The following is a 26,404-nucleotide window of genomic DNA, read 5'->3' on the forward strand; positions in this document are numbered from 1 at the left end:
ATAGTCCCACAAAAGAGATACCCCTGCGTGAATGGATACTACTAGTTGCTAGGGCCCAGTGGCTAGCAAGCGGATGGGGTCATACCCTGACCAGACAAGGCCTTGATTTTTTTTTGCTTACACTATACCAGCCATCGCACTCATACTAATGGTAGAGTGAGGGGTTTTTGATACATATAGAAACAGTGGCAATTCTGTGGCAATTGAATATCGTACCCAAGTACGCACAAGAGGGTATTGGGCACGACACGGGCATCTTGTAAATGTCCACGGCCTTTTACAACTGTGGCGTGATGATTGTAAGGCTGTTGTCACAGAATGTCTTGGGTCCTTCAGAACATGCAACACCCATGATGGCAATATCCATGGAGTTACCATTTCGCTTGTACAAGTCTACTTCCCATGGTACGTAGGCGTGTAGGCGATCTTCGAGATGCGGCTCCAATAGAGCAACAGTGCACGGGCCACCAGGGCTACAAACGACGTCATCGCAGCCACCTCGCCAACGCGCCTGGCACTGGCTTGCCCTGAAGCATCAAATCGGGGTATATCGTGGGGTTTAAGCGCAGGTGCCCAGTGAGGATATACATACCAGGCTAACTGCCTCCTGCTCGCTTGCTCGTCAAGATCCACTCGCCATATCGCACACCATCTCACCTACGCACGCACCTCTGTCACCTTGCTTCTTCCAACGTCCACACTATCAACAGCGACCTTAACTAGCCCATCGCTCCCAACTTGACGCATATTCATCACTCTACAACATTTGCTCTCTGATCCGCCACTGTCATACCCAGACCCTCTGCAACCCGTCCTCCTAGCCAGGCTCCCCCGTCTTTTTGCTCGGCCCAGTCGAGTGCGCTCCAATCACAGTGCGGCGCATAAGTCAAACCTACGTCACATTCCAACATCCGGATTCTGTGGCCCCTTTGAAAGATGGCGGCCCTCGCCTTCAAGGCTCTTAGCTACGGCGCAGAGCAGATTCCCGACAAGTTTTTTCACAAGATCCCAGGCGGTTACTTTACCCCACCAGAAGAGAAGAACGCTGGAAAGGACCGCAAAGACCGTCAGAAAAACGAGACCAGACAACGATACAGGAGCGAAGATCACTCGGGCGCGCGTCGCTCACGAAGAGACTTCAGCCCAGCCGACCAGTCTGCAGAAGAATACAATTACGACCGTGATTACGAGCAAAGAAAGCAAGAGCGACGGCGTGCAAGGAGCGCTGGAAGAAGTTCTAGCAGAAGTCCAAGTCGAGGCCGACGTCATAAGCACAGCAGTGACCTTGACGGCTCACATAGCAAGTCGCAAGAAACCATGGCCCAGCCCGAGCAGAGACAGCCCTATTTTCCTCCTCCGCCAACATCCGAGTACAAGCCTTACGAGGCCCAGCAGTATGCTCCCGGCCCGGTGCCCGGCCAAGAACGCCAGCCGACGGCAACACCTACATACGGATACTCGCCCCAGGTAAATAACTTTTCATCTTTTCGACGTGCCACGCTTGCGACGATGCCCGAGCATTCGATACCGGCGGACACGAGTCGGCCGATGTTGAAGAGCCGGACCACATCAACGCCGTCAAGTCCTTTGTTGTCTAAACCTCGTTTCCTTGACAATATCTCTCATGCTTCTCCGCTTTCTGCTTCCTTTACCCCGTCATATGAGCCGCCTCTCGCAGCCTTGCTTCAGCGTCCACTCACTAACCCCCCGAAGCCAGCACCTTCCTCAACCCGAGGCGTCGATGCAGACTACACGCAGCAGGATGCCCATCGAGGCCACTCTCGATATACTCCCAACGGTGCATACAATGGTGCACCTCCCCCACCAATGAGTGATGCTTCGATTCCTCCGCCACCAGTTGGCTCGAACTCGCCCTTGAACCCCTACCATCATACCGATTTCTCTGGATATCAACCATCACCGCCGCCATTCAGCCGTCAACGATCCAACTCTCAGCCTGGCTACGGCCCTACAGGCAACCCACCGTATCCAGCCTATGCTCCTCATGCTGCGCGCGAAGAAGTCGTCCAATATGCACCGCCTCCCGTAGACCCCTACCGTAGCCACCGGCACCGTGGGGAACATGGGCATAGGAATCGAGCTAGGTCTGCCGACTCCCACTCCCGTCGCTCCCATTCTAGCAAAGACCATGGTCGAGAAGATTCACGCATGGCTAAAGTGCGTGGTAGATTCGACAGTATGGACCTGCGCGAGAAAGGGCTGGCGGCGTCAGTGGGAGGTGCGTTGGCTGGCGGAATTGCAGGCAGGACGATGGGTAAAAGTAGACTGACGACGCTTGCAGGAGCAGCGGCAGGTGCGCTCGGCGCGCGGCAACTAGCGACACGCTCAAGGTGCGTTTTGTGCTGCATTCATACATATCAATAGACACATGCGTCTTTTCGCCTGTGGCCCCATTGCAGAAAGTTTCTGACTGCATAAGCAGGAGCCGAAGCGACCGCCGGTCTGCATCCCGTTCTCGCTCCCGCTCGCGCACTCGCCCACATGACCGGGAGGAGCGCAGCAAAGGCCCTGGTCTGCGCGCTAGAAGCCGCAGCATTATCGACCGCCTTCGCTCCAAATCTCGGGGTCCGGAGTATCGCGAAGAGCGACGAAGAGATGAGCGCAGCAGGGAGGATAATAGGCGCGATCGCCGCCCTGACCGTGGATATGACTATGGTCGCGATGACGAATACGAGGATGATTACGACTACTTTAGCAGCGATGATGAGGGCAACGGGTCGCCGGTTAAGACGAGGAGGCGTCGCAGGAGGGACTATTAAGGTTGGCATCCGAGACATGATGGCGTGTTTAGTCGTACCATGTTAGTGTGGCCTTTGTATTATTAGACGTCTCTCTTTTTTTTTTGGTATGTGTACCTTGTGCCATTTCCATTTTCGGCCTGTTTTTGTCGTTCGTTATTTTTTAACCCTTTTCTGCAGCTCTCATGTGTGCATGCATGTGTTTGTACATGTGTGGTTATGACATGGCTACTGGGATGGGAATAAAGACAAGAGACGATTTTTGTCTTATGAATTTATGAGAAATGTCAGGGATCGGATGAATGACGAAGAAGACAGAAATCCGGCTACTAAGCACGGTAGTAAATGAATGAGATGAATATTTTTTTTTTGATATAATTCTCTACTATTGATCATGTTCTATCCAGACTAAGATTGATACTCTCTTGAATTCATACCACATTTTATTTTGTTTTTTTCCCCTTACCTTCCCCCCAAAAAAATGCATCCCGCATAAAAACCTCATTCAGACATCCCCCCCTCCCCCCGCCCCCTTCTATATAAATTTTTTTCCAGGCGCAAAACGCGGGATGCACAAAAGTCCCATCATCATCACAACAACTCCCCAATCCGTCCATCGCTTAGCCATACAACCACCCACACCGTCCACCCTGTCCGCACAGACACACACACATACACACACCCACACCCAGTCGCGGAATAGTTCCGCAAAACCGTGTACCCTCGTATCGCTTCCCTGCTTCAGAACCCCCGAACCCGTAACTTGTAACTAACTTAATGTTGTTGTTGTTGTTTTTTTTTCTCCCTGTATTCCGCTTTCACTTGGCAGATCTCTTTCCTCCTCTTCCTCCTCGCACATTGTTAAAAACAAAAAAAAAAAGGAAAATGGAGAAAATTGAGTAAAAAAAAACAAAAAAACAAAAAAGTGTTCAATGTTGGAGAACGTGGAGAGGCGTAATAATAAATATGTAGCTTTTCTTTTCTTTTCTTTCTTTCTTTCTTTCTTTCTTGCAATAATGTCGTGAGACGGAGGATTCAAGGTTGTCGTAAACTTTGGCAAATATTTTTGATGGTTTAGAAATCTTGTGCGTGAAAGAGGGTAATATTCGAGCTGTTTTGTAACTGTTATTTTTTTTTTTTAAAAAAAAAAGAGGGTGGGGGAGGGGGATGAGCGGTTTGTTTGTTTGTGATGAATACATATCTAGGGTATTGTGTAATTATTTTTTTTAAAGAAAAAAAAAAGAATTGAAATATTGCATATTGCATATTGCAAACCTAGAAAGGCGTTGGTTACTATACATCCTGCACAACGTACGTTACAAACAAAAAAAGAATCTCTCAATATCCCAAGGCTTGAGAAGGTAAGTTTGTTTCCTTGCCCAAATTGACGCCTCACTTGGGCGTTACCGCTGCTCTCTGGTCATATTTTTCATCACTGTCAAAAGCTTCACTTCAATCCCTTTTTTTTCTCCCTACGCGATATGCGTAAATTCCCGTCGCAAACCTAACCGTTTTTTCCCCCCAGATCCCCGTAGACCAACTTACACGTGTAAACTATGGCCATGGGCACGGCAACTACGAAAGCAAAGCCAGATCTGGCGCCGAAACCCGAATCTGGACGCGGTTTTGGCGGTGTAGCTGCGTGATAAAAGTGCCTATACACGCGGTCCCCCCCTGCCCCCTCTTTGGTACACGTGTAATCGAGGAATGGACGTCAGGATCAGGGAAAGATTGTCTATGTACTACTACGCAAGTCAAGCCATATATGGCGCGGAACCCGAATCTGACGCATAGTGCGGTGTGACTATGGAAAGAAAGAGAGAAAGCAATGTCCAAGGTACAACAACATGGGGGGGTGGTCCCCTACGTCCTTAGACTACACCGTAGACCTATGTTACTTACTAAACACAAGTAAGCAGCCACCCCCTTCCGCCAGGCGCGGAACCCAGATCTAGGGCGCGGCGCGATGACTCATGGACGGAAGTTGTGTAAGTAAGGTACACACGGTCCCTTGTTGGAATTACGGAGAAAGAGTGCAGGGCAAGGAGCTCGTACAAGGGTGCGGCTGCATGAAAAAAAATCCCCAAGATCGCGGGGATTAGATGTGTAGGTGGGAAAATGCGTGTGCGCTATACGGGTGAGATTCACCGATGAGGCTGGGGTGCAGGTAAATCTTACATAGTATGTGCGGTTGAGGCGAAGATGAGAGGAAGGGAGGGAAGGAACACTACAGTAGGTAAGGTGTTGTATGATACAGACATCCCTGTTTTTGTTGCCCAACGCGGATGCAGGGAGGTGTGTATCTTACACATATGTGTTAGCTCAGCGGTTGCACCTTAAGGTTTGACCCTTATGCTGTTTGCCGGAACGTGGCCGTAAGCATGTAAGATATTAGTGTCCTTGTTTTTTTTGGCTCCCGGATCGGATGTACAGTGTATTTTACAGGCACTAGTACTAATTGGCTTGGCTTGATGTCGGATATCGCCTTTTGGAACGTGGCCCTGATACTGTTCGCCGATGTAGTACCCCGCATGTATCGTACGCATCTCTGGCTCCCGTCCCTGATACTGCTTACTCCGGATGTGGACGCGGGCGAGGGTATCTTACACATCCCCGCTCTGGTCAATGTTTCCGTACCAGGCTTTGTTGGGTAATGGTGTGGTCTGGTAACTTGCACAATGTTCCCCTGGACCCCATTCGCGCCATGTCTTGTACTCTATGCACCTGCATCTTACATGGTTTTCACATACACACACGTCCCCGCCCCCGGAATCTCGCGGATTTGATTCCACTCCCCGGCCCCCTGCGGGATCTAGGACGGAGGTTTGAAATTTCTGCTGTGGATTGATGGCGGGCCTGGGCGGGAAGTGAGGTGGCCGTAGTGAATTGGAACGGGAAGGGATCAAGGGTCAATGGACAAGTCGATGTCGGACAACCCTTACTATGTCCGGTTCTTCTTACTGTTTTTCAGAAGGCGAGAAAGGACGAGATGCAGCTCTTCGTTCTTTTTCTGGTCTTGAGTCTGGGGTTTGGCTCGGTTGGAAGGAGTGGCACGCGGCTCGAGAGGGGTGGGAGGTTCTCGGTTCATGCCCCAGGGCACCGAAGGGAACAGGGTTGGCGGGGACGAGGGCTGGGGGGCTTGGGTTTGATGAAAAAGAAGCTGGGCTTCATGTGCGGAGCTAGAGGTCTTGACATCCTGGGCGAAATGGGTTCGGGAATCAACAACGGCTGTTGAATTACTTGGGTGTGTTTTGGAGGTGCCATTGTCGTGGTTAGAGAGGAGAGGGGGGGCAAAAAGCAGCACGTATGCGGCAAGTCTTATTTTTCTTAAACCCTGCACTTGCTGAGTGCAAGTCCGGTGGGCTGTATGTCCGCGGAAATGCTGCTTTGCTAGTTGTTTGTTGCTTGGATTCTGGCCTTGGAATGCACCCCATAGTCTCGGTGTGTTCTAGAAGGATAGTCAGAGACAGCACCGTTTTGAGGCTCAAGTGCCGAATTGTGGGGAGGGGAGGGGAGGGGAAGAGGGGGGTATGGGGTTGCCAATGCGCCTAACGTCTTTAGCCAGCTCGAGTGCGTTATCGCACCCGCTGCTGTGCCTACACCAACGCCATGCCATCGGAAGCACTTGGAGTGGGAGCCATTGTGCTTAGTTGACGGCGGAAATGGAGCAGTCACAGTGTTGACATGGTCTGGCCGACGTTCTCCCGTCTGACGCTGACGACGCGCCCAGCGGCATCGGCCATGACTCTCGACACACGAATCGGAAGCCCGCCCACAGTGCCTTTTATTCCGCTGACCGCCCGTCGGTGGCATGTCACTCGGGCTGTGCAATTCGCTGTTGCTTTCCCAAGCCCATGATGTTGGTTTGACCGGCTGCCGATCAGGGTCGTTCCTTATGTAGCCACGCTTGGCTCTGCAGGTAACCGGCACCATGCCAAAGGCGTTGACGAACCCATTGCACGCGGGGGTGCTTGTTGTCCATATCGTACGATTCTGGCGTCATACCACGCAACAGTGTGAACGCACGAAGACTCCCCCATTTTCCACATCCAAGGAGCCGTTCGGCTTGCCTTCCTGTCATCGTGCATCACCACCACCACTACCCACACATACACACGCGCACGCGCATGTCCTGGTATCCACCCTCACGCATTCCCCTTCTAGCCAGCTTCTTCTGTCTTTCTCTTGCGTGGACACCACCCAAACGGCCCGATCCTAGCATGCGCTTCTGGATGCCCGATGCACGGCGAACGAAGAGAGGCAGAGATCTGTCCCTTGTGTGTGGGCTGTGCGGGCGGAATCATATCCGGACGCATGGTGGGGGGACGACGACGACGAAGAAGGGGGGCGAGGCGGCGCACATTGGACAGCCACACGACCCGTCCTCTTTTCTCTCTCTGCTCTCCCTTGCCATTCTTCCCTGCCCTTGCAAGCGAGGCAACGGGTGATGGCGCGCCCCAAGCGCCCGACGACGGGGGTTCAGAGTGAACGAACCAACGGCTTGCCGAAGATACAACGATACAGAGCAAAGAGCGCGCTGCAGGGCTGCGGCATTGGCTCGGAGGTTTCTCTGATCGGCATGCCAGGCATCTAAGCTATAGTACATCCATACTTCCATAACTGTCTTGATTGGCCTAATGAGCACAAGCTTGTGAGCCTTTCGGCCTCTCTAATCTGTACATTCATCAGAAACATGATGATGCCCGCCTCGACTCAGGGCATGCCGTCGGCTTCTGCGGCAGTCGAGTGGAGAAGATGAGGCCTAAGGCTGCTTGGATTGGCGCAAAACGCTCCTCTGGACTGATACTCTAGTCGTTGTTTGGGAACATGTTTGTGGCTTGACTGTCATTCGCGAACACGACTGCAGCCAGTCTTCTGGCGTGTTGATCCCCACAGGGCTCCATGTGCGCTCCCGTTCGCCTCTGTGGCGTCGACAGCTTCTTCAACGAGTTGTGATTTTTTGCTGGTTAGCCACCCCCAAGCTGCGTGCTTAACCTTTGCCAAACTACCACTAGTCCCAGATCGCCCTTGGTACCTGCTTACACCAGCTAAATAGCCACACTGAACGAAATCGACATAGGCTGAACCTTGGAGCGGTTACATACACTACCTAACTGTCAGAAAAGGGACCAATTATTCTGAGCCTTTTTGTCCGGCTTGGAAATCTCGCGTATCGAATGGCTCATGGGAGATGGGCGCGGAACATTTCAAAGCGGACAGGCAGTACACGTTGGCGCGCCGCCGCTTGCTCGGTGCTTTCGGCCGAAAACAAAGAGAAAGATGCCTTTAGAGGAAAAAACCAGGGCACGCTGCAGTTTACTCGAGTCTGCCCGATTGGGTAAATTTGAGGGGGAGCGCGGTTTAGGTCCCAAGACTTTTTGACCGATCGATGTACGGCCGTACAGTAGTCGTGGACAGGCCTCCATGCTGGACAGATAGCTTGACACTTTTCGTATGTGTACATACGGACGTGGCACCATGCTGACATATGGCGACGGGATACACAGGTTCGGTCATTTGCTTTAGTCTCGAGCAAGCACTGTATTGCCGCCGAAAAAAAACGGCTGGTCAGGGAAGAAAAAACTAAGCTCGTGCGTACTCATCCGTCGCTAAAGTACTTTCGGAAAGCCTGGGATACGAAACTATTGGCGTAGCTGATATGTGAAACCAATTCCGCGCCGGGAGAGAGGGGGGGGGAAGGCAGTGTGGGCGCGTTGTCTTGTTCTATCGTTTCCAGAAACGCACTAGGAATTTGACTACGCATATTCTTGCTTGATCAAAAGGCCATTGCACAAAGGGCCTTGTCAGCCGCTCGACATGCCCTCCCCAGCAGTTGCGTTCCCGAACCATCGGCCATAGTTTTATCTTTTCCTGGACAGACACAAGCGCCAGGCTACATGCATCCGGCATCACTAGCTTGCCCATAGTATATCGCGTCTAATTAATCCCTGTGGACATCGGTGATCCGCAAGTCAAGCGTGGTGGAGTCTAGAGGGGCTATTTGGGAGGGCGTGTTTGGGCGCATGGACGTCTTGCTGGTAGGGTTCCTAAACATTGCCGACAATGGGCTTCCTGGCTATATCGTTCCTAGAACGCTAGGTGGAGCGAATCAAGCGTTACAAATTGGACGTGCTTAGGAAAGAATGACGATGTGGACGGGGTCACTTGATGGCGCGGACCGCATCGAAGGAAGAGGATAAGAACCAGGGGTGCCGCGCTGTTGTTTTTCATAATCAATTGTTGGTGTCTGAGTGAGTCGCCACAAACTTCAGGGATTGGGGTGTCGTTTTTTTCTTCTTGTGAAGGATCTGACTTATTATTGCCTGAACCGTCCTTCCGTCCAGATCCTATCAGCAACAATTCAAACATATATATACCGTCACACTGAGAGAAAAATAAGTGTGCTACAACTACGCCAAAACGTTGGGCCAGGCTCTCCCGTCAAATACTTGAACAAATGGCTCCCCAGGTCCGCCCAGAAAAAAAACATCCAATCATGGCTCCCACAACACACTCTGCGTTTCTGGACATGCTTCCACCCGAACTCCGCATAAACATCTACTCGCACCTGCTCGTCGCCTCGACACCTCTCAAAGGCCAACTCGCGCGACAGGACAAAACATACGACCTGCACACAGCCATTCTACGAACAAACCGACAAATCCACCACGAAGCACGATCCGTCTTCTTTGGCAAAAACACTTTTTACATCACATCGATTCCACCATCGTCGTCGCCACTACCACCACCAGCACGGAGCGACAGTCAGGCCGGCGGAGAGCACGATGACGACTACGACGAGGAACAAGGGTCCGGCGCCTTTGAGCCGCCACTGCAACTCCGCGATCTCCCACTGGTCCGGCACCTGGAGATAGATTTGCTCTACTACCCACGCAGCATGCAGACGATTCGCGACCGGCGGACGGGCATTTGGAAACCCGTGTGCGTCGGTGCGCAGCGCTACAGCACAAGCTTATCTTATCTCCTTTCCGCCGTCGAAACGCGCCTGTTGAGCCTCAAGCTGTGCGCCGACACGCGACGCTATCTCGACGAGACGGTTGTTGTTGTTGCCAGCGTTAGCAATGATAGCAGCAGCAGCAGTAGTACTACTACTACTACTGCCAGTGCTGGTGATGACATTGCCACCACCACCAGCAATACCACCAACACGGCCAGCAAAGACAACGACGACAGGCTAGAGGCCCAGCGAATACTAACAGGCTTCTACATGGCCGATACCAATCCACTATTCCGAAAGGCGCTAGCCCGCCTGCACGTCGCTGACATGGCTCTTCATTTCGACTTTCCGGAAAGTTACTTTGACTTTGTTGTCCTGAAAAAGGTCTTGTGTCGCCAGAACTTGGTCGAGCTAGCCGGCCAGGTGCTCGATGTCAGGTCAGACATCCGCTTCAAGGCCGCTGCTAAGCAGGACGCCGGCGCCGACGACGCATACGACATTCCCGACCAGGGCGCTGTTACCTTGATACCCGCTTTTGCCTTCTCTTCTCCTTCTTCTTCTTCTTCCGTCTGATACCATGGCTTCTGTCCCTTCATCTCCGCTTTCTCGAGGAATATGTCCGTGTCATGCTTGTTTACCTTTTTTTTCTGGCGGAAGGTCCTTTTATTTTTATTTTTAGGTCTAAAACATGGTTTAGCGAAGCTCGCATCGAGGCGCGTCTATCTGCATACAGGTGTATTCTTGGGAGGGATATCCAATTAGGAGTTATTGTTTATTTTATCATAACTATATGGTTTTTTTTACTTTTTTGCATGATCATCTCTACTTTGGTTCATTGCACAAATATGCAGATTACCTCGTGCAAACAACGAAAAGAAAATCCACTCTGGTCACAAGCACCATGTACAAACGATCTACAGCCATAGCACACGATAGTGAAAAGCTTAACCATCTTTTGTTGTACGACGATACAAAACCCGGGAATGTCCACCCGGTCCTCTCGCGTAGACTTTGCCATGACATGACGCATCGACGGAAACCACTAACACCTTTAGCGTGTAGGACTTCCTTCTGGCGTCGGGATGGCGGCGATCTGTGAACTAAGAAAACGGGGGACTTTCTTTTTTCTACCTAGTCTGCACTGGCTTCCAGAAGATCACCCTTTGACGTAAACCCTTTAGAGAACCCCGCATGCAACCGAGAAGCATGAAACCGTCCTCAAAGATCCACATTGAAATGATTTACATTCCTTGACATGCACATGTTTGCGCTCGGTCTTTGTTCGGTTGCACAAGCCCAGATATCTTGTGGCGGCTCAGTCACTGAGAATCTCAATTTCTTCATCGTCATCGTCATCACTGAGTAAGTTGATGATCTCTTCGCCATGTTCGGAAAGCTCTTCGACGTTTTCCGCTCCAATCAGGCCCTGATCATATGCCTTCAAGGTTTTGGCGATGCTGCGGTACAAAGCCTGAGCCATTATGGGGGGGAAAGCGTTTCCCACCTGTTTCGTCGCCTCACTTTTTGACCCAGTGAACTGATAAGTGCGCGGGAAACTCTGAAGAAGAGATAGTTCCCTTGCAGTGAAGGGCCGCGTGCCAGAGGGATGATATGCGGTAGTTCCTCCGGTCGTTATGCACCCTTTCAGGTACGAATTTACACTATATGGTGTTTTGGCAGAAGCAAAGAAACGAGGTTGGTTATAGGTGTCGGTCCTGGCTTCATACCCCGGACGCCTCAATGGCAGGAGCGCATCCGCAATCGTGATAAGATCCTTGAAGCCGCTACCGGGAGGCCCATGTGTGGGTTTGGGGAAAGGTGGCAAAGGCATCCCGCGCCTAGGTATAAGACATTAGCCTACAGGAACTAGAAAAGTATAGTGCAAGTACATACCTAGCAGCAATGATAAGAAGTCGCTTACGTTGCTGCACGAGACCAAATTCTGACAAGTCTTGGATCTTGTACCGCAAGTCATATCCAGCCTGCCCAATATCATTGAGCAGCGTGAAAAAGTTCCGTTTGTGTTCTCGGTTTGTTAACAAACCAGAGGTCTGCTCCAGAGTTGCCACTCGAGGCTTCACTTTCTTCAAGATTGGACCGACGGTATACAGCGACTCGTAATTTGCTTGGTCATTCGGTCCTGGTTGAGTACTAGTAGAGGCATGATATTAGTACGTACTAAAAGTAGTGGACAAGAAGCAAGAGCACTTACTGCGCAGGACTCCAATAGCAACACGGAGGGGACAGATGGAGGACATCTACCCTCCATGCCTTCTGGCTGATGCCTGGTGGCGGAAAATTATGTGCATCCATCTTGAACGCATAAGCACCACGGTGGTTCAGCCTGTAAGCTTCAATAGCGCGATCATCTTTGTCCAGCCCCCAAGCAACTGAGTAACCCGCTTGCAAAGCGCCTTGAGATCCACCACCGACTCCACAATATACGTCTCCATAGGTTATCTGGTCTCTGTTGCTACTGAATCTTGGCTTGCTTCTTCGAGTAGCCGAACCAGAAGAATCGGCGTGCCTACTGCGCTTCTTGTTCCTAGAAGTAAAGCAATCCTTGGTAACAACTACACAATCGTCTGAATCTTCAATTCCGATTGGGATTGCAGTCTTTCGAGATCCACCAGCTTGCGTCAACTGTTCCACGTCTCTAAATTTATCTGCCTCTTTAGCATATAGATATCTGACGACCCCACTGTATGATTTTCCGTGTTTATTTATGTATTGTATGTTCATAACTCTGCAAGTTAGTCTTCCCGCATGGAAGATTTGGAACTTTATTTCTTCTTGGCTCATGCCAAAAGGAACAGACAATTTTCCACAAGTTCGGAAACTGACGAATGGATATGGCTTGTTTGTTAATGTGCATTCGCGAATGCGATACACTTCGTCGATGTTGACGTCCTCTAGTCCCGCGACGAGTGGAGCGCGGTCGTCTTGTTCTTTGATACGTAGTACCATTGCGAGCTCATTTAACTTCCCTTTGAAAGTATTAGTGTCAACTTTGGTGTATGTAGAGAGAACGTCTATACACACAATCGAATAACTGGCCAAGATATTTAACGCGTCGCATTCGCTGACCACGGAGCCGAACCTCATCTGTCTCCAAGTTCATGACTATGAACTTGACGCGGAGGAAATCACCACTATGCCTGGTATTGATTTCATGTGTCAAGTGGTCATGCAACTCTACTGTTGACTCTGGTCTAATAACTAGACCTTTACCCAAGCGGTAACTTTCTATCACGACTTCTGAGTGCTGAAGAGAAGGCGCTCTTAGAAGGTCAGGCGCAGAGGCAGTTGAGCTAGCACATTGCCTATGAGAGATAACCTCGGGCTCCTCATCGTTAGAGTCTATTTAGAGCATCAGTAAAAGATGAAAGATATCCAGGGGGGTGATTTACCATAGTCGATAAGATCAAAGTCACTCTCCTCATTGATTGTGGGCCTGTCATCGTCGTCGTCGAGGATATAGGGGTGTGTCGCAGACATGGCTGTGTGTAACTGTTGTAGTGAGGTTGTAGCGAGGAAGTTGTAGAGATGCTGCACAAGTGCTTGGTGTTGAAAAGCAGAGGTGAGAATGAATTGATTATTGTCAGCTTTGTTCTACGCAAGACTGTCAATTTGTGTGGTGGTGAGGTGTTCGGCCAGAGGTGATAGTAAAGAGTTTGTGCGTGGTTTTTGCAGTAGCGGAGGAGTAAAGACAGCCCCACTAATGTAGTGTGAAGTGAAGGGAACAAGCCACAGACGCCGCTTTGCAGTGAAGGTGAATGTGGCAAGGCAAACTAATTTGGAAGGAGCATTGACGAGTAGGGAAATAGCAGATACATAGACCGGGAGTCAAGTTGCACAGTCAGTCTAAGAACGACGAAGACGTCCAGGGTAATTCACCGCGCTTTATCTATCTATACAGAAAATGCCAGCCTCGACGCTCGTGCAGAAGAATATGCATGTGACGTCACTCATGAGATTGTCTTGTGCACAAATTCCTTCTCCAGCCGGCCGACCTCGTGCTTGAAAGCCTCTACCTCCTTCCAGCAGTCCAGCGGGCGACGGTCGTGGGTCCTTAGACACTCGACCACGGCCTCCTTTGCCTTTGTCACGTCCGCGTCGGCCTGCTCCAGCTTCTTTCTCTGCTCGAGCTTGGCCTTCAGGCGCTCAATCTCCTTGGTAACGCTGTCCCTGCTCATGTCCTTTTGTCTCTGCTTCTCAGCCAGCGTGGAGCTGCTGGATGTGGCGTCTTGGATCTTCTCGACAAGTGAGGGCTCGCTGGGTTGCTGGATCTCTTCTGACAAGGTTTCGCTGATTTTGTTGAAGTTCTGAATCTCTTGGGCGCGCAGCTTTTCGAGTTCAGCTGTCAGACGTTCCTGGTACTGAAGTTCCAATTGTCTTGACCGTGCCGAGTCTGTCTGTTCGCAGTCAGTCGCTGCCGGGTATGTTGATCTGGAGGGCGCGCACGAAAGGATTCTTCTGCAGCGAACCGACCAGCTCATTGGAGAAGCTGACGGGGTGATCTCTGCGCGCAAACTGGTCAGCACCCGACGTCACTCTTGTCGCTGGGCCCATGGCGCGCGGGGGATGCCATTGGTTGGACGAACATGTACATACGGGGAGAAGACATGCTGCTTGACCTCAGACGAGGGTTTCGAGTTCTCGGCACCCATTGTTGCGATGGTGGGACGGCGGGCGTCGTTGAGCGATGATGCACTTAGTCGAAGAAGTCCGAGTTGAGGCTTGGCTCACAAAAGCACGCTAGCCGCCATCCCTGCACGCCATCCCTCCATGGTCGGGCGCGCTGGGAAAACATCATGCAACTATCGCGACATTTGGCTTTTTGTATATAGCGACACCCCCGCTCTTCACCGCCAGCACTTCATGCATCGTACCTTCCTTTGAGCTCGCTTCATTTCTCTCAAGCCATTCATTACAACTTTCTCCTCAGTCTTTCCAACTGCACCCGTTCTCTAATAACCACACTCGCCCCTCTCCCGCCACCCCGCCATGCAGTCTTCGCTGACCAGCTGGCTGAAAAAGTCCAGCTCCGAAAAGCAGCCCCAGCAGCCTCCGAATGTGCCTCTAGTTGTGCCACCAAAGACCAGTCGTCCACCTCCTCCCCCAAAGTCGGCCTCTGCTCCAACCGGTGCGCCCCTTACCACCACACCGACCCCCTCTGCCATGGAGAACTGGAATGACATCCCTGATGACTTCCTGCAAGCGCCTTCGCGACCCAAATCGAAGAAGAGCCCTCGCTCATCTCGCGCCGTCACTCCTGTTGCTTCGACAATACCCTCCCCTAATATTCTCCCAGTCCAGCAGCCCCCCAAATCACAGCTTTTCGCCCTTCGTCCTCTGCCACCCAACGTCAAACTTGTGCCACTCACCGAAGACCTCATGCCAGCATTCAAGCGCCTAAACACCCTTACCCTGCCGATATCGTACCCAGAGTCCTTTTACAAGGAGACTATGACGGAACCGCACCACGGCATCACACTCGTAGCAGTATGGCACTCGTCTCCTGCAGGTGAAGCTAGTGAGCCTTCAGCAGAGGAATCGCACCTTGTTGGTGCTGTGCGGTGTCGGCTCCTTCCCTCTTCGCAACTATACATCTCTACTTTGGGCGTACTCGCTCCCTATCGTTCCCACGGCATTGCTATGCACCTGTTACAAGCCATCGTGAAAAAAGCCGTGGACCTTCATAGCGTGCGCTCAGTCACAGCGCACGTATGGGAGGCAAATGAGGAGGGCATGGAATGGTACAAGAAGCGGAGCTTCGAAATCGTGGGCAAAGAGGAGGGATATTACAGGAAGCTTAGACCGCAAGGCGCACTCCTTGTGCGCAAGTGGATAGGCGTGGGAGATTTATTGGATCCTAGTGTCTTGCAAAAAGATGGGTTGACTGGCGAGTGAGCTTAGGGTTCTGGTCTTGCTCTAGACCCTGGCTCTTCCCCACCCTTACCAAAAAGCCCGTTGATAGTCTGATTGCCTTGACTGTCTAGACCTTGCTCGAGTTACCTGGACCCGGTAATCTGGATCTTTCCATTGCGCATCAGCTCTTCCACTTGTATATTCAGCCGAGCCAACATCACGGTACGCCCAGAGGCATGTTTCCTCGTTGCAACTCGGATTTCCCGCATTAGGCCCCGATTCGCCCTCACTACTTGCATCGGATAATCTGCTCATGCGCCGTGTGCAGAATAATATCTTCCATAAGCACCACAAGCATTATGTGGGACTGTTAAGTAGACAAGGATGGCCTGATTCTCAATTTGCGGCTAAAACACCTTCCCGCCCAACCGCCTCGAAAACCGATAAGAATAGAATCCACGTCAGTTGCAAAGGATTTGAGGATATAGCCGACCTTTTGAATAATGGATCAAGTTGAGTCAGGTAGTGATGAGTTTACTCGTTCACAAAACAGGCAACACGCTATGGACCATCTCAACATAGTTGATATCATAATCATGGTCTTTGGGATGCCTAGGCTGCTATTTTCATCGGTGCTAGACTGCATTCTCAATCATAAACTCCTCCAGAGGTATCTTTTTTTTTCTGCTAGTGCACAAGGACCTCTCATGCGCGTCGGATGCTCAGCATCCATCGTGTAGCCACAATATCGGTGAATACCCAGACAAATTAGCCAGACCTCGTATGGCGTTCTGGTCTAGCTGGAATGCTCTTGACAATGAAGCCGCGGACAACCAGAATTCAGAACTAAGCCATGTTGCTTGATCCTACAGTCGAAACCACAACTCTATATAAGATGCTCGCAATGTAAATCGACCTGGCTCTCAGTCAAACAATCAAAACTGTATCACTTGCTTACTACCCTTCACTTTATCTCACCACTATGCATCTCCCCGCGATTGCCGTTTTGTACGCGAGCCTTTTGGCACTCTGTGTAGCCGTATGTGACTGTGTCATTACTACATGTGCTTCACTAATCCTGCTACAGGTACCAGCTGACAACAAAGCTCAACTTGAGCCGCGCCAGACATACATCATAACATGTATTGGAGGACGTTGCAGCGACAACATCAGTCGGCCCACATCTGAGCCATCTAAGCCAACATCGAGCAAAGCCACAACGACAACAAAAGTGACGACAACGAGCAAGAAGCCCGAACCGACCCCTACCCCGACAAAGGTCAGCATGTTATCTGTCTATTTACATGACTCAAACCACTCCTTATCATCTGTGGTTAGTGCTGTAGCTAATGGGTTTCTCACAGACTACAATCAAAACAAGCACAAAGACTGTAGTCCCACCAACCAAGACTACCACTGAGGAGGTCGGCCCGAGTAGCACTAGATGCCCCGTGCCTCTCTACTACAAGTGTGGAGGTTGGCACGACGGTAAGCCCTGGACAGGCTGCACCCAGTGCGTAAAGGGTGCAAAGTGTGTGGAACAAAACGGTGCGTATAGATACTTGTAATCAAGCATGCGTTGCTAAGACTAACGTTGACTAGAATGGTACTTCCAGTGCGTTGCAGACACTAGTGCTGAATGAGTATAGCAGGTCAGTTCTGGCTGCTATGCGCGGCAGCAGATAGCACAAGAAATACAAGCAAGCATTCCGCATCCTATCATTTAAGCTATCACCTTCCTCAACCTAGGTACCTCACCCAGAATCTGACATGTCTTCAAAGTTCCCAAGTCCACCATTGCCTATGAACAAATTTTCTTTGATCATTCAACAAGTATGGCCACACGCTTTCATCTATCTGTGATAGCTTCTATTCATGCTCCATGAGTAAGGCTGATGACCAAGCCTTACTACACCCACAGATGAGGGACATGGTGGGGTAACGTAACAATGGCGTTCCTGGCCTGCCCCGCCATTACCAACATGAGAAGACGTCATAAGTAATCAACAGTCGTTCCGACAGCTACCGCATATTTTGCAATTGCTCGATTCGCCTTTCTTTTGTACTTGTGTTGTTTTACTGCTCCGCCCAGTTCCGCATTTCCATTATTCCAGTGCATATCTGCTCATCAATTTCTCTTGCAATTGAAAAAACAACACGGCGCATCATCTCTTCTCTCAATACAAGTGTAAACAAATAGCCCAGAAAAGATGCCCGACCCCCGAGTCTTCATAATCCGCCACGGGGAAACAGAATGGTCTCTCAACGGCCGCCACACAGGCGTCTCGGACATTCCGCTGACCGAAAACGGCGAGAAGCGCGTTCGAGCAACGGGTAAAGCCCTCGTCGGCGACGACAGATTAATCGTACCCAGCAACTTAGCTCACATGTAATTTCCACCTTCTCTCTAACCCCCCCTCTTCTTCCGCTTAACGCAAAAAAAAAAAACGCTAAATAACATGAAATAAACACAGCTACGTCTCCCCCCGCACCCGCGCCCAAAAAACCCTCGAACTCCTCAACCTCGGCTGCAAAGATCGATACCCCTGGTCCTCGTCCTCGCAACAAGACCAACCCGACATACGCACGCACGCAAAGATACAAGTCACAGAGGCAGTCCGCGAATGGGACTACGGCGACTATGAAGGCCGCATCACAAAGGAAATCAAGCAAGATCGCGAGAAGCGCGGGCTAGGTGCGGACTGGGACATTTGGCGCGACGGGTGCGAAGGCGGCGAGAGTCCCGAGGATGTGACGGCGCGGCTTGACGCTTTCATTCATGAGCTGAGGGAGAAGTGGCACAAGGGAAAATTTGGTAAGGACGGGAAACCAAATGATGTGCTGATTGTGGCGCATGGACATATTTTGAGGGCGCTCGCGGCACGCTGGGTGGGCAAGCGGTTAGAGGAGAATCCGAGTTTGATTCTTGAGGCTGGGGGTGTGGGCACGCTGAGCTATGAGCATCACAGTATTGATGAGCCGGCGATTTTGCTGGGTGGTGCGTTTGTGGTTGATGTGGTGGAGAAGGAGCAGGAGGAGGCAAAGGCAAAGGCTTAAGGTAAGTCCGTCTGGGGAAATGCACGTATGACCTTCTCTTCATGGGAATTACATTACATTATTTTCATTACTATTCTGCCTGGTCTGGTTTTTGTGTACATGCACAATTCTTCCTCCTTCCCCCCTCATCCTCCATTACATTATATGAGCGGCGCATTTTACACTCGCTGACTACTCTGTTTTCAGGGCGCTATCGTACCATACCCAGCAGGTCGAATGCGCTGGTAATCCAGACTCTTTTGCTTTGCGATCTTCCCAAGCTTCTCCTTGTTCTTGATAGTCCAGAGTACAAACTCACGAATCGCAAACGCATTCACAAGACAATCGCGGCCATGCACAGCGTGATTTGGCAGATTTCTTTCAGTGTAATCGCGGCACAAGCTGTCTAGAGCCAACTGTGCCTTGCTCAGTGGACCGTTGGCTGCCTTTTCCACCACCTTTGCAATGTCAATAGCACGGCCATGAACTATGCGCAAGGCATCGAGATTTGAGCGCAAGTTGTGCCCTACGATGATCGTCCCGCTATCAACATATTTTTGTAGGGCGACCCGGGCTGCTGACCAGCCTTTGAAGATCTTGTATCCAGCCTGCCGAGCTGCTTCCATGTCGAGCCAGCTGGAAATTCCGGTGACTGTTGGACGCCAGTCGGTGACGTGCGCGCGCGGATCGGTACAGACAAGGTGGTTCATGAGTATGCCGCAGGTGACGAGATCGATAGCTGCAATCTTGACAACTTCGAGACGGCCACCTTCAAGCACGACTTTGCTGCATGAGAGGGCAATGACACCCAAGCATGGCTTTCCTGGATCTCGAGCCGGGCACGACTCGAAGTCGGCGAGATCGTAATAGGCTTTGTACTCATCCATGAATGTCTTCGGTGCTGGCACATACTCGCCTTGAAGCATCTTAGGCAAGTGGCACATATTATCAAGCGTGCCAACGACCTCTGGCTGTTTCGCGACAGAGATTCTGGTCCAACAGATACCGCCAACAGTCATGCCGCCATCATAGTGTATGAAGATATCAGACTGAATGAGTAGACGTAGAGCTTGGACTTGGATCTGCTTGGCCTGTTCCATATCGGCTGCACTACCCATGCTTGTGATGGTTGGAGCACCACTTGCTTGAAATGGGGGCATACGATGTTGTGCTGGTGCAGGGCGTTCTCCAGGAGGTACTTTGGGCGGTCGGAAGGCAAGGGGCTGAGGGGATCGAGTGAGAGTGCTGCTACCCTTATGACCATAAGCCGGCCCAGACGGTGCCCGTAGAAGACCTTCTTGCTTCAATCGTTCTCTTTCTCGCGCGTTAAGCATCCAAGAGTCGCGCCCGCTTATGTCCAGTTTCTGGCCACCAACGCCATGAATGTCAATCTTGTGTTGCTTGAGACCAGCCTCAGACCTGAAAGTCTTTCCGCAGCTGTTGGCATTACAGATGTGTGTGCCAGTGTCGGTAGCTGGAGCAGAAGTGGCGAGTGAGGCATGGTGCTCTTGGGGTAGTGCAAGTTTGCCCGGTTCCGATGTAAGTGACTGGACTGGCATTTGCTTAGAGGCCTTATCTTTTGGTCGTCGAGCAGATTTCTTCTTCCTCGCCCCTGGTAAAGGCCATGATTCGGCTGAGAAAGGTGTAGTCTGGAGCTCTTTACTGTGAGTTTCTATAACATGATCAGACTGTAAGCGCGACTCGGCTGGCGTACATGCCAGGAAGTGGTTGTTGTAATGACCCTGGGATTGGAATCTCTTCTTGCAGTTCTTGCATCGTAGTCCGCCGTTGCTGGTGTTTGTCGATGCATCTGACTGTTGTGCGGGATCATCGTAGGAATTAATGGCCTGACTGTAATCATCTTTGGGCTTGTCTAAGTCAATGTAGTCTTTTGAGGCAGACTGTGGCTGTTTGTTGGGCGGTGTGTGTCTCCAGTCAGCACACGCATTCGCTAAGTTGCTTCGGTGTTCGCTAAAGCGCTTCTGGTTGCTGAAGCTCTTCTCACAGCGATCGCAGAAGACTGCCATTTCTTCTGACTCCTTGAGCGTATTGGCACGCCCAGATGGCGGCTTGCGATGATCGTCGAGGCTCTCTTGCGAGATGAAGCGTTGGTTGCATCTATCACAGAAGAAATTAGTCGTGCCGTGACCGGTTTGTCGTTGGTGAAGCTCCAGTGCATGTGAGTCATCAAAATCCCATTTGCAAACACCACAAAGGAGTCCGGTTGGTGCAGTATGGCGGAAGTGAGGTGTAGTATGGCAAAAGTGAGCTTCAGCATGGCGGCTTAGTTCAGCCTTGGTCATGAAGGCCTCATCACAGATAGCACACTGGAATGCCATCTGAGATTCCTGGCGTTGTGCCATCACTGGTAAAGACAGGCCGATTCTTCAGGCGTGAGGATGCAAGGGATGGAGTAAGAGGACTATGTTTGTGGGGTAAAAACACAAACGGCAAGCACGACGGAGGAGCACGGACAGTCCACTATCGCGTTGTGATCTTCTCACGGGCAAACAAATCTTTACTCCGGCACCGCATGATGATGGTGATAATGAGATCAGAGTACTAACTGGTGATGGGACGATCTGATCAGGCAGTCTCCATAGCCGCTCCCAAGAGGTATGCCAGCTACTCACCTTTCGGCACAGCTTTTCTGTTCATCTCGTTTATGCTAACTATGGTTCGGAAACGATGAAGCAGAAATCTAGAAAGGAAGATTCGAGAAGAGTGGCAGAAGTAGCCCTCCAGCACCAAACAAGATACCTTCCCCTGCTACCTCTCAACGCGTTTATCGTACCAGCTGCAATACATCAGCACACATACTCTCCATCCACATGTATCGGCGTAGACCTGGGTAAGACAGAAACAGGATCCATGGCATACGTACGTATCACCTGGCCAGCCGAATGATAGTCCGGAAGAAGCGTCTCGCAGCTATGTTTGGCTGATAGTGTAAATAGAAAAGAAGAACGGACAAACCGTCATCTGTACCGAAGCTTTCAATCTCACGACTCGACTCATTTGATGAGACTGTCATCCAAAGCGATCTCCTGTAATCTAGTACTAAAGACATTACTACCTAATCAACCCATGTTTCGCGTTTAGAGTTCGCAGTCGCGATCTGTGTCCTCACAGCGACCATAGTTTTCTATTTGGTACACATACAACTGAGAATGCCGGGTGATCAAGGTCTTCTATACGCTCCGGGTTTTCCGTTAGCTCGTGTCTACTGGCTGTTGAGTATCACATCGCCCCTTTGCTTGTGGATTAGTTTGTCGTCATGTCGCAATCATCTTGTCGACCAAGAGTCCAATGACGGCAGTAATAGTACTCCCCTATGTACCCCAGATTACCCCAGATTTACCAGCCGTCGGGGAAAAAGCCCCCACACTTTCGCAACCCCATCCGTCGTAATCCCCCACAACGCCACACGCATCAGGATAGTAGTGGCTTGCGTACCCCGAGCTTCTAACCACCTAAAGGGTCAGAGATACTGTACTGCCGTGGGCTGGCCTGTGCCCCACGGAGCAAGCAGGAAAGGAATCGATAGCTGTATCCGTAATGTCTCAGGCCTACCCCATGCTTTTCTCACAGTTATGCGAAAGATTGTGGAGTAAGAATATGTATCGACCGCGTACAACGCAACTATGGTGGCGCTGATGGGCCAAGCCTGATCCCGTCTTCACACTGTGATACGTGTAACAGAAGCTGTGGGGCTTTTGCGGGGTATCTAAGTAACGTGCTCTCACACTCCGCAAAATCCGGGGTAGCCGAGCTACTCGTCTGGGGCTCATGGCAGTTGGTTGAGCGAGGGGAAAGCGTCGGTACGCAGCATGTTCTCTTCATCTCTCATATCTTTGCTTCATTCAGAAGTGACTTTGGTTAGAATGCAGCTCTGCACACTGCTGACAGACAGCATTGCAGTACAGGCTAAATACACCTAACGCCGGGGTTACCCATATGTTGGGACTTTTAATGCGGCCCTACGGTGCCTTCAAACACAGAAGACGCGCTACCGTTTCCCTGTAAGTAACAACGTTCACATGCTTATAGGCCCGTTTCCTCAATCTTGTCCTGCGAAAACAAATGAATTGTCGATCACCCTTGGGTGGGGCTCGCTTTGCGATCAGGGTAAGAATTGTGTGGGGTGTTTCGCTGAACATGTTCTAGGTAATAGACCACCAGTTGGGGCATGTCACCCTGGTCTGATCGACAACGGATGTTTTGGACAGTGACTGGGAACCGCATATCCTTATTAACGTGCGTGTTGCCCCAGATTTTTGCACGTTGAGATCCTCAAAGAGGTCACTATTTTCAGTTCGGATCCGTGCAACCTCGCACCATACCTTTGTTTGTTAATTGCCTTCTTTTCCCCCCAAGTCGCCCGCTCTGGTATAGTGGCACATCATGGGGTTCCTAGGAATCTTCGAGGATAAGCACCTTGCTCATGTTCCAGCAACCGTGATCTTGAGTGAGGATCAAAATCCTCTGACCAGTGTCCCTGAAGGAGGCGCTCCCCCCGCCGGACTGAAACGTGGCACTGGCAAAGATTCAGAAATTATTCTCATTCCACAGCCGTGAGTCTGATCAGTATACCATAGTCAACAAGCAGGATTGACAAATAAAACAGGTCTGAAGATCCGAATGATCCACTTAACTGGCCGTATACCCAGAAGCTCGTTATTATGATGATTGTGGGCTATGGCTCGGTCCTCTATGCTGCCGTGCTTTCCCCTCTCCTGTCTCCCGCATTGGTGGTCATTGCGAAAACCTTTAACAAGTCTGTTCGTGACATTACCCTCATCTCAGGATACATGTTACTGGTTACCGGCAGTATTGGGCCTATAGTCAACGCGCTGTCTCGTAAGTACGGAAAGCGCCCTCAGCTCATTCTTGCCGCGTTCTTCGGCCTACTCGGAACTGTCATCTGCAGTGCCGCAAACAGCTACAAGGGCCTCATGGCCGGACGCATCATTCAAGGTGGCTCTGTGTAAGTTTTGATACATGCGCGCCTGTCAAGCCATGCTGACTTGTCACCAGGACCGCTTTTGAATCCCTCGTTGTCTCAATGATTGGTGACCTATTCTTTGTTCACCAACGCGGAGCTTTCATGACACTCATCCAATTCATCCTCGGAGCTACATCCAACTTCTCGGCCATCATCGTCGGACCCATTGCAACGAACCTCGGCTGGCGCTACCTTTTCTACATTCTTGTTCCCTTTGTCGCTATCGAGCTTCCCCTGCTCTACTTCTTCGTCCCCGAAACCAATTACAACCGCGACCACCGCTACGACATTGACGAGCTTTCCAACGAAAACCTCGCCGAGCTTGCTGCTATCGAGAATGAGAAACAAAAGAGAGCGAGTGGCAGCGAGAAGGAAGGAAGCGATGACTTTGAAAAGGCCGTGACAAACACTACCTCACGCTCCATCATTCCTCCGAAAAAGACCTATGTTCAATCGCTGGCTATCTTCACAGGAACCTACTCCGACGATAACCTTCTCCAGCTCGTCATTGCGCCTTTTGCCGTCTGCACCAACATGGCTGTTCTGTGGATGGTCATCGTAACCGGTGGATTGACAGCCTACTTTGTCGCACAGTCATACGTAATGGCCCAGATTTTCCAGGCACCGCCCTACCTGCTCAGCACAGCTGGAGTCGGCTACCTCTCCCTCGGCCCTTTTCTTGGAGGCCTCATTGGTTCCGTCTTCATCGGCATGTTTTATGATCCTCTGATCAAATGGTGTGCTAAGAAGAACAACGGTGTCTACGAGCCAGAATACCGTCTCCTGGCCATGATCCCATCCGTAACCATCGTACTTGGCCTGTGCCTATTTGGCCACTTTGCCCAAAAGGGCTCGTCCTTCTACCTCACTGCCTTTTTCCACGGCATGGACCTTTTCGGCATCGTCATTGCGTGTATCGCAGCCTCTTCCTACGTGCTCGACGCCTTCCGTGACATCAGCTCCGAAGTCTTCATCATCAACATGGTTTTCAAGAACTTTTTGTTCTACGGCTTCTCGTACTTTGTCAACAACTGGGCTGCCGCCGACGGGCCTGCAGAGGTTTTCTACGTCTTTGGAGGAGTTGCAGGCGGCATGATTATTACGGCACCCATCTTCTTCTTCTGGGGAAAGCGGTATAGGAGCTTTTGGCACAGGCATAACCTCTTGCAGAAATGGGGTATCTCGACGCATGCTGAGATTTAATGTTTTGCATTCATATTGGCCATGGATTATTATTATTATTATTATTGTAGATTGCCAAAATATTTTTTTCGGCTCTCATTTTACTGCATTGCTTGCTTGATTACCATAACCACTATTTCGTGTCGTCTATATGCACTACAATGAGAGACCTCCAGTCGAGTATGCTGTCGACAGTAACAACACGGCCAAAGTCTGAAAATAGCAATGGGGCTTCCCACGATAATACCTACGGACAAATGGAACCGAGTAGCTGCATATGCGGAGTAATTGATACCGCGTCGTGCAAAAGTACCCGCAACGAAAGCGCAAACCCGTGGAACAGCTATTCGTAGACTCATGTATAACATGCGTATTATTATCACTCATTGCCCTCCCTTGCCTACGACACTGCTGTCAATATAAGGTGCGAAGGTGCGAGAGAAAAAAGGACCCAAGAATAGTTGCGCACCCACACATGTTCTCTTATCAGCAAGGTAACACGACATATCCCGATACAGTGTCACGGTGCACACAGAAGAACCCTTGGACCCGCACAAACAGCTTTTTAAAAGGCTAGAGTCCAGCATCCAGTAGCCTGGAGGGCAAATATATGAGCTTGCACACGTGAGGTGGGTTGCACTGCATTGGCTCGGGCCCATGCGGTATTCTGATTGGACGCAAGTTTCAAAACATTTGCTGCAGGTAAGATGACTAGAGTACACTGCGTCCTAAGTGGCGTTGTGCATCGAGGGAACACGGAACCCGAGATGCTGAACGAGTCTCGAGTACGAGGAGTGCTCATTCAGCCGGTGAGAGTAATCGACTGTTGTGCTGGAGAGGGGCGGTGATCATGGACTGAAAGGGTGCGTCTCTCGCATTGGATACGTACGGGAAAGTGCTATTGCATCTGTGTTCACATATTGCAGCTGCCATGTCCTTATCAGCGCTTCGCGAAGCTGTCACCGTACTGAACTGAGGGCATGCGCGCTCGGCTCGCGCAAACCCCCCACGTTCGTCTGGTGTGCAAGCAAGTTGGGAACATAGCCAAGCAGCACGAGCAAGCAACAGTGTGCTCGAAACGGGCCAAAGCGCCCCGCGGCCCATCTAGACGCCCACGACATCATCCAAGCGCCCACGATGCGCATAATCTGCAAGCTCGAGGGGAGGTTCGTTAAGATGCGGCGATATAGCATGTTCGATTAGAGTTGCAGCCACCAGCGACACATTGCGCAATGGGCGAGCGCGTAACGAGTCTGGATTGCGAGCTGTGCCTGAAAATCCGGCACTTTGGGCTGACAGCTTCAAGCCTCCAGCCCTAATCGAATAGCCTTGGGGCGGACTGAGATCGTAGGGCTGGCGGTTAGGCATCTTCCATGTGCATTAACGTGCGGGGCGGCCTCGAAAGGGTCCAGAGAGCGGCTAACGGTTGCTCGGTGATGGACTGGTTGTTTCTGCTTTACTCAGTTGAGTAGAGATCAGACACGAAATGGTCACATCTTGGGCCGCCGAGGCGATGACGTTGAGGCAGTGACTGCATCATGGAATCTTCGTCGTCTCGGACCAGTGTACGAATATTGATGCCGAGCCGTGACC

At 51.0% G+C, this 26,404-nt stretch overlaps 9 protein-coding genes across 9 annotated transcripts; 6 read left to right on the forward strand and 3 right to left on the reverse strand.

The window, feature by feature from the left end:
• Window positions 1-936: 936 nt before the first annotated feature.
• On the forward strand, window positions 937-3,117 carry PSV08DRAFT_383558 (uncharacterized protein; the record flags this gene model as incomplete). Its single annotated transcript, XM_066093423.1, has 3 exons — window positions 937-2,239; window positions 2,303-2,351; window positions 2,444-3,117. The coding sequence occupies 3 exons, from the start codon at window positions 937-939 to the stop codon at window positions 2,778-2,780; spliced, it is 1,689 nt and encodes a 562-aa protein (XP_065949704.1). The 3' UTR covers window positions 2,781-3,117.
• A 6,121-nt stretch (window positions 3,118-9,238) lies between these two features.
• On the forward strand, window positions 9,239-10,519 carry PSV08DRAFT_358619 (uncharacterized protein). The gene has a single exon (XM_066092963.1). The coding sequence runs from the start codon at window positions 9,256-9,258 to the stop codon at window positions 10,288-10,290; it is 1,035 nt and encodes a 344-aa protein (XP_065949705.1). The 5' UTR covers window positions 9,239-9,255; the 3' UTR covers window positions 10,291-10,519.
• Window positions 10,520-11,032: 513 nt separating this feature from the next.
• On the reverse strand, window positions 11,033-13,215 carry PSV08DRAFT_243327 (S-adenosyl-L-methionine-dependent methyltransferase; the record flags this gene model as incomplete). The annotated part of the gene is made up of 5 exons (XM_014229554.1): window positions 11,033-11,555; window positions 11,611-11,868; window positions 11,930-12,704; window positions 12,760-13,077; window positions 13,128-13,215. The coding sequence occupies 5 exons, from the start codon at window positions 13,213-13,215 to the stop codon at window positions 11,033-11,035; spliced, it is 1,962 nt and encodes a 653-aa protein (XP_014085029.1).
• A 284-nt stretch (window positions 13,216-13,499) lies between these two features.
• On the reverse strand, window positions 13,500-14,424 carry PSV08DRAFT_407006 (uncharacterized protein). Its single transcript, XM_014229553.2, has 3 exons — window positions 14,332-14,424; window positions 14,182-14,239; window positions 13,500-14,132 (listed from the first exon to the last, which is right to left on the reverse strand). The coding sequence occupies exons 1-3, from the start codon at window positions 14,385-14,387 to the stop codon at window positions 13,686-13,688; spliced, it is 561 nt and encodes a 186-aa protein (XP_014085028.1). The 5' UTR covers window positions 14,388-14,424; the 3' UTR covers window positions 13,500-13,685.
• A 108-nt stretch (window positions 14,425-14,532) lies between these two features.
• Window positions 14,533-15,654, forward strand: PSV08DRAFT_398559 (acyl-CoA N-acyltransferase). The gene has a single exon (XM_014229552.2). The coding sequence runs from the start codon at window positions 14,725-14,727 to the stop codon at window positions 15,628-15,630; it is 906 nt and encodes a 301-aa protein (XP_014085027.1). The 5' UTR covers window positions 14,533-14,724; the 3' UTR covers window positions 15,631-15,654.
• Window positions 15,655-16,570: 916 nt separating this feature from the next.
• PSV08DRAFT_243330 (uncharacterized protein) lies at window positions 16,571-17,231 on the forward strand (the record flags this gene model as incomplete). The annotated part of the gene is made up of 4 exons (XM_066092301.1): window positions 16,571-16,627; window positions 16,676-16,867; window positions 16,953-17,076; window positions 17,191-17,231. 4 exons carry the CDS (start codon window positions 16,571-16,573, stop codon window positions 17,229-17,231), a joined length of 414 nt encoding a protein of 137 aa, XP_065949706.1.
• A 567-nt stretch (window positions 17,232-17,798) lies between these two features.
• On the forward strand, window positions 17,799-18,645 carry PSV08DRAFT_367888 (histidine phosphatase superfamily; the record flags this gene model as incomplete). The annotated part of the gene is made up of 2 exons (XM_014229550.1): window positions 17,799-17,977; window positions 18,063-18,645. 2 exons carry the CDS (start codon window positions 17,799-17,801, stop codon window positions 18,643-18,645), a joined length of 762 nt encoding a protein of 253 aa, XP_014085025.1.
• Window positions 18,646-18,827: 182 nt separating this feature from the next.
• PSV08DRAFT_383569 (uncharacterized protein) lies at window positions 18,828-20,963 on the reverse strand (the record flags this gene model as incomplete). The annotated part of the gene is made up of 2 exons (XM_014229549.1): window positions 18,828-20,257; window positions 20,339-20,963. The coding sequence occupies 2 exons, from the start codon at window positions 20,961-20,963 to the stop codon at window positions 18,828-18,830; spliced, it is 2,055 nt and encodes a 684-aa protein (XP_014085024.1).
• Window positions 20,964-23,028: 2,065 nt separating this feature from the next.
• PSV08DRAFT_171069 (major facilitator superfamily domain-containing protein) lies at window positions 23,029-24,832 on the forward strand (the record flags this gene model as incomplete). The annotated part of the gene is made up of 3 exons (XM_014229548.1): window positions 23,029-23,198; window positions 23,252-23,611; window positions 23,662-24,832. The coding sequence occupies 3 exons, from the start codon at window positions 23,029-23,031 to the stop codon at window positions 24,830-24,832; spliced, it is 1,701 nt and encodes a 566-aa protein (XP_014085023.1).
• Window positions 24,833-26,404: the final 1,572 nt, after the last annotated feature.

This window comes from Bipolaris maydis, assembly GCF_028858645.1.
Source record: "Bipolaris maydis strain C4 unplaced genomic scaffold PSV08scaffold_2, whole genome shotgun sequence".
Lineage (NCBI taxonomy): Eukaryota > Fungi > Ascomycota > Dothideomycetes > Pleosporales > Pleosporaceae > Bipolaris > Bipolaris maydis.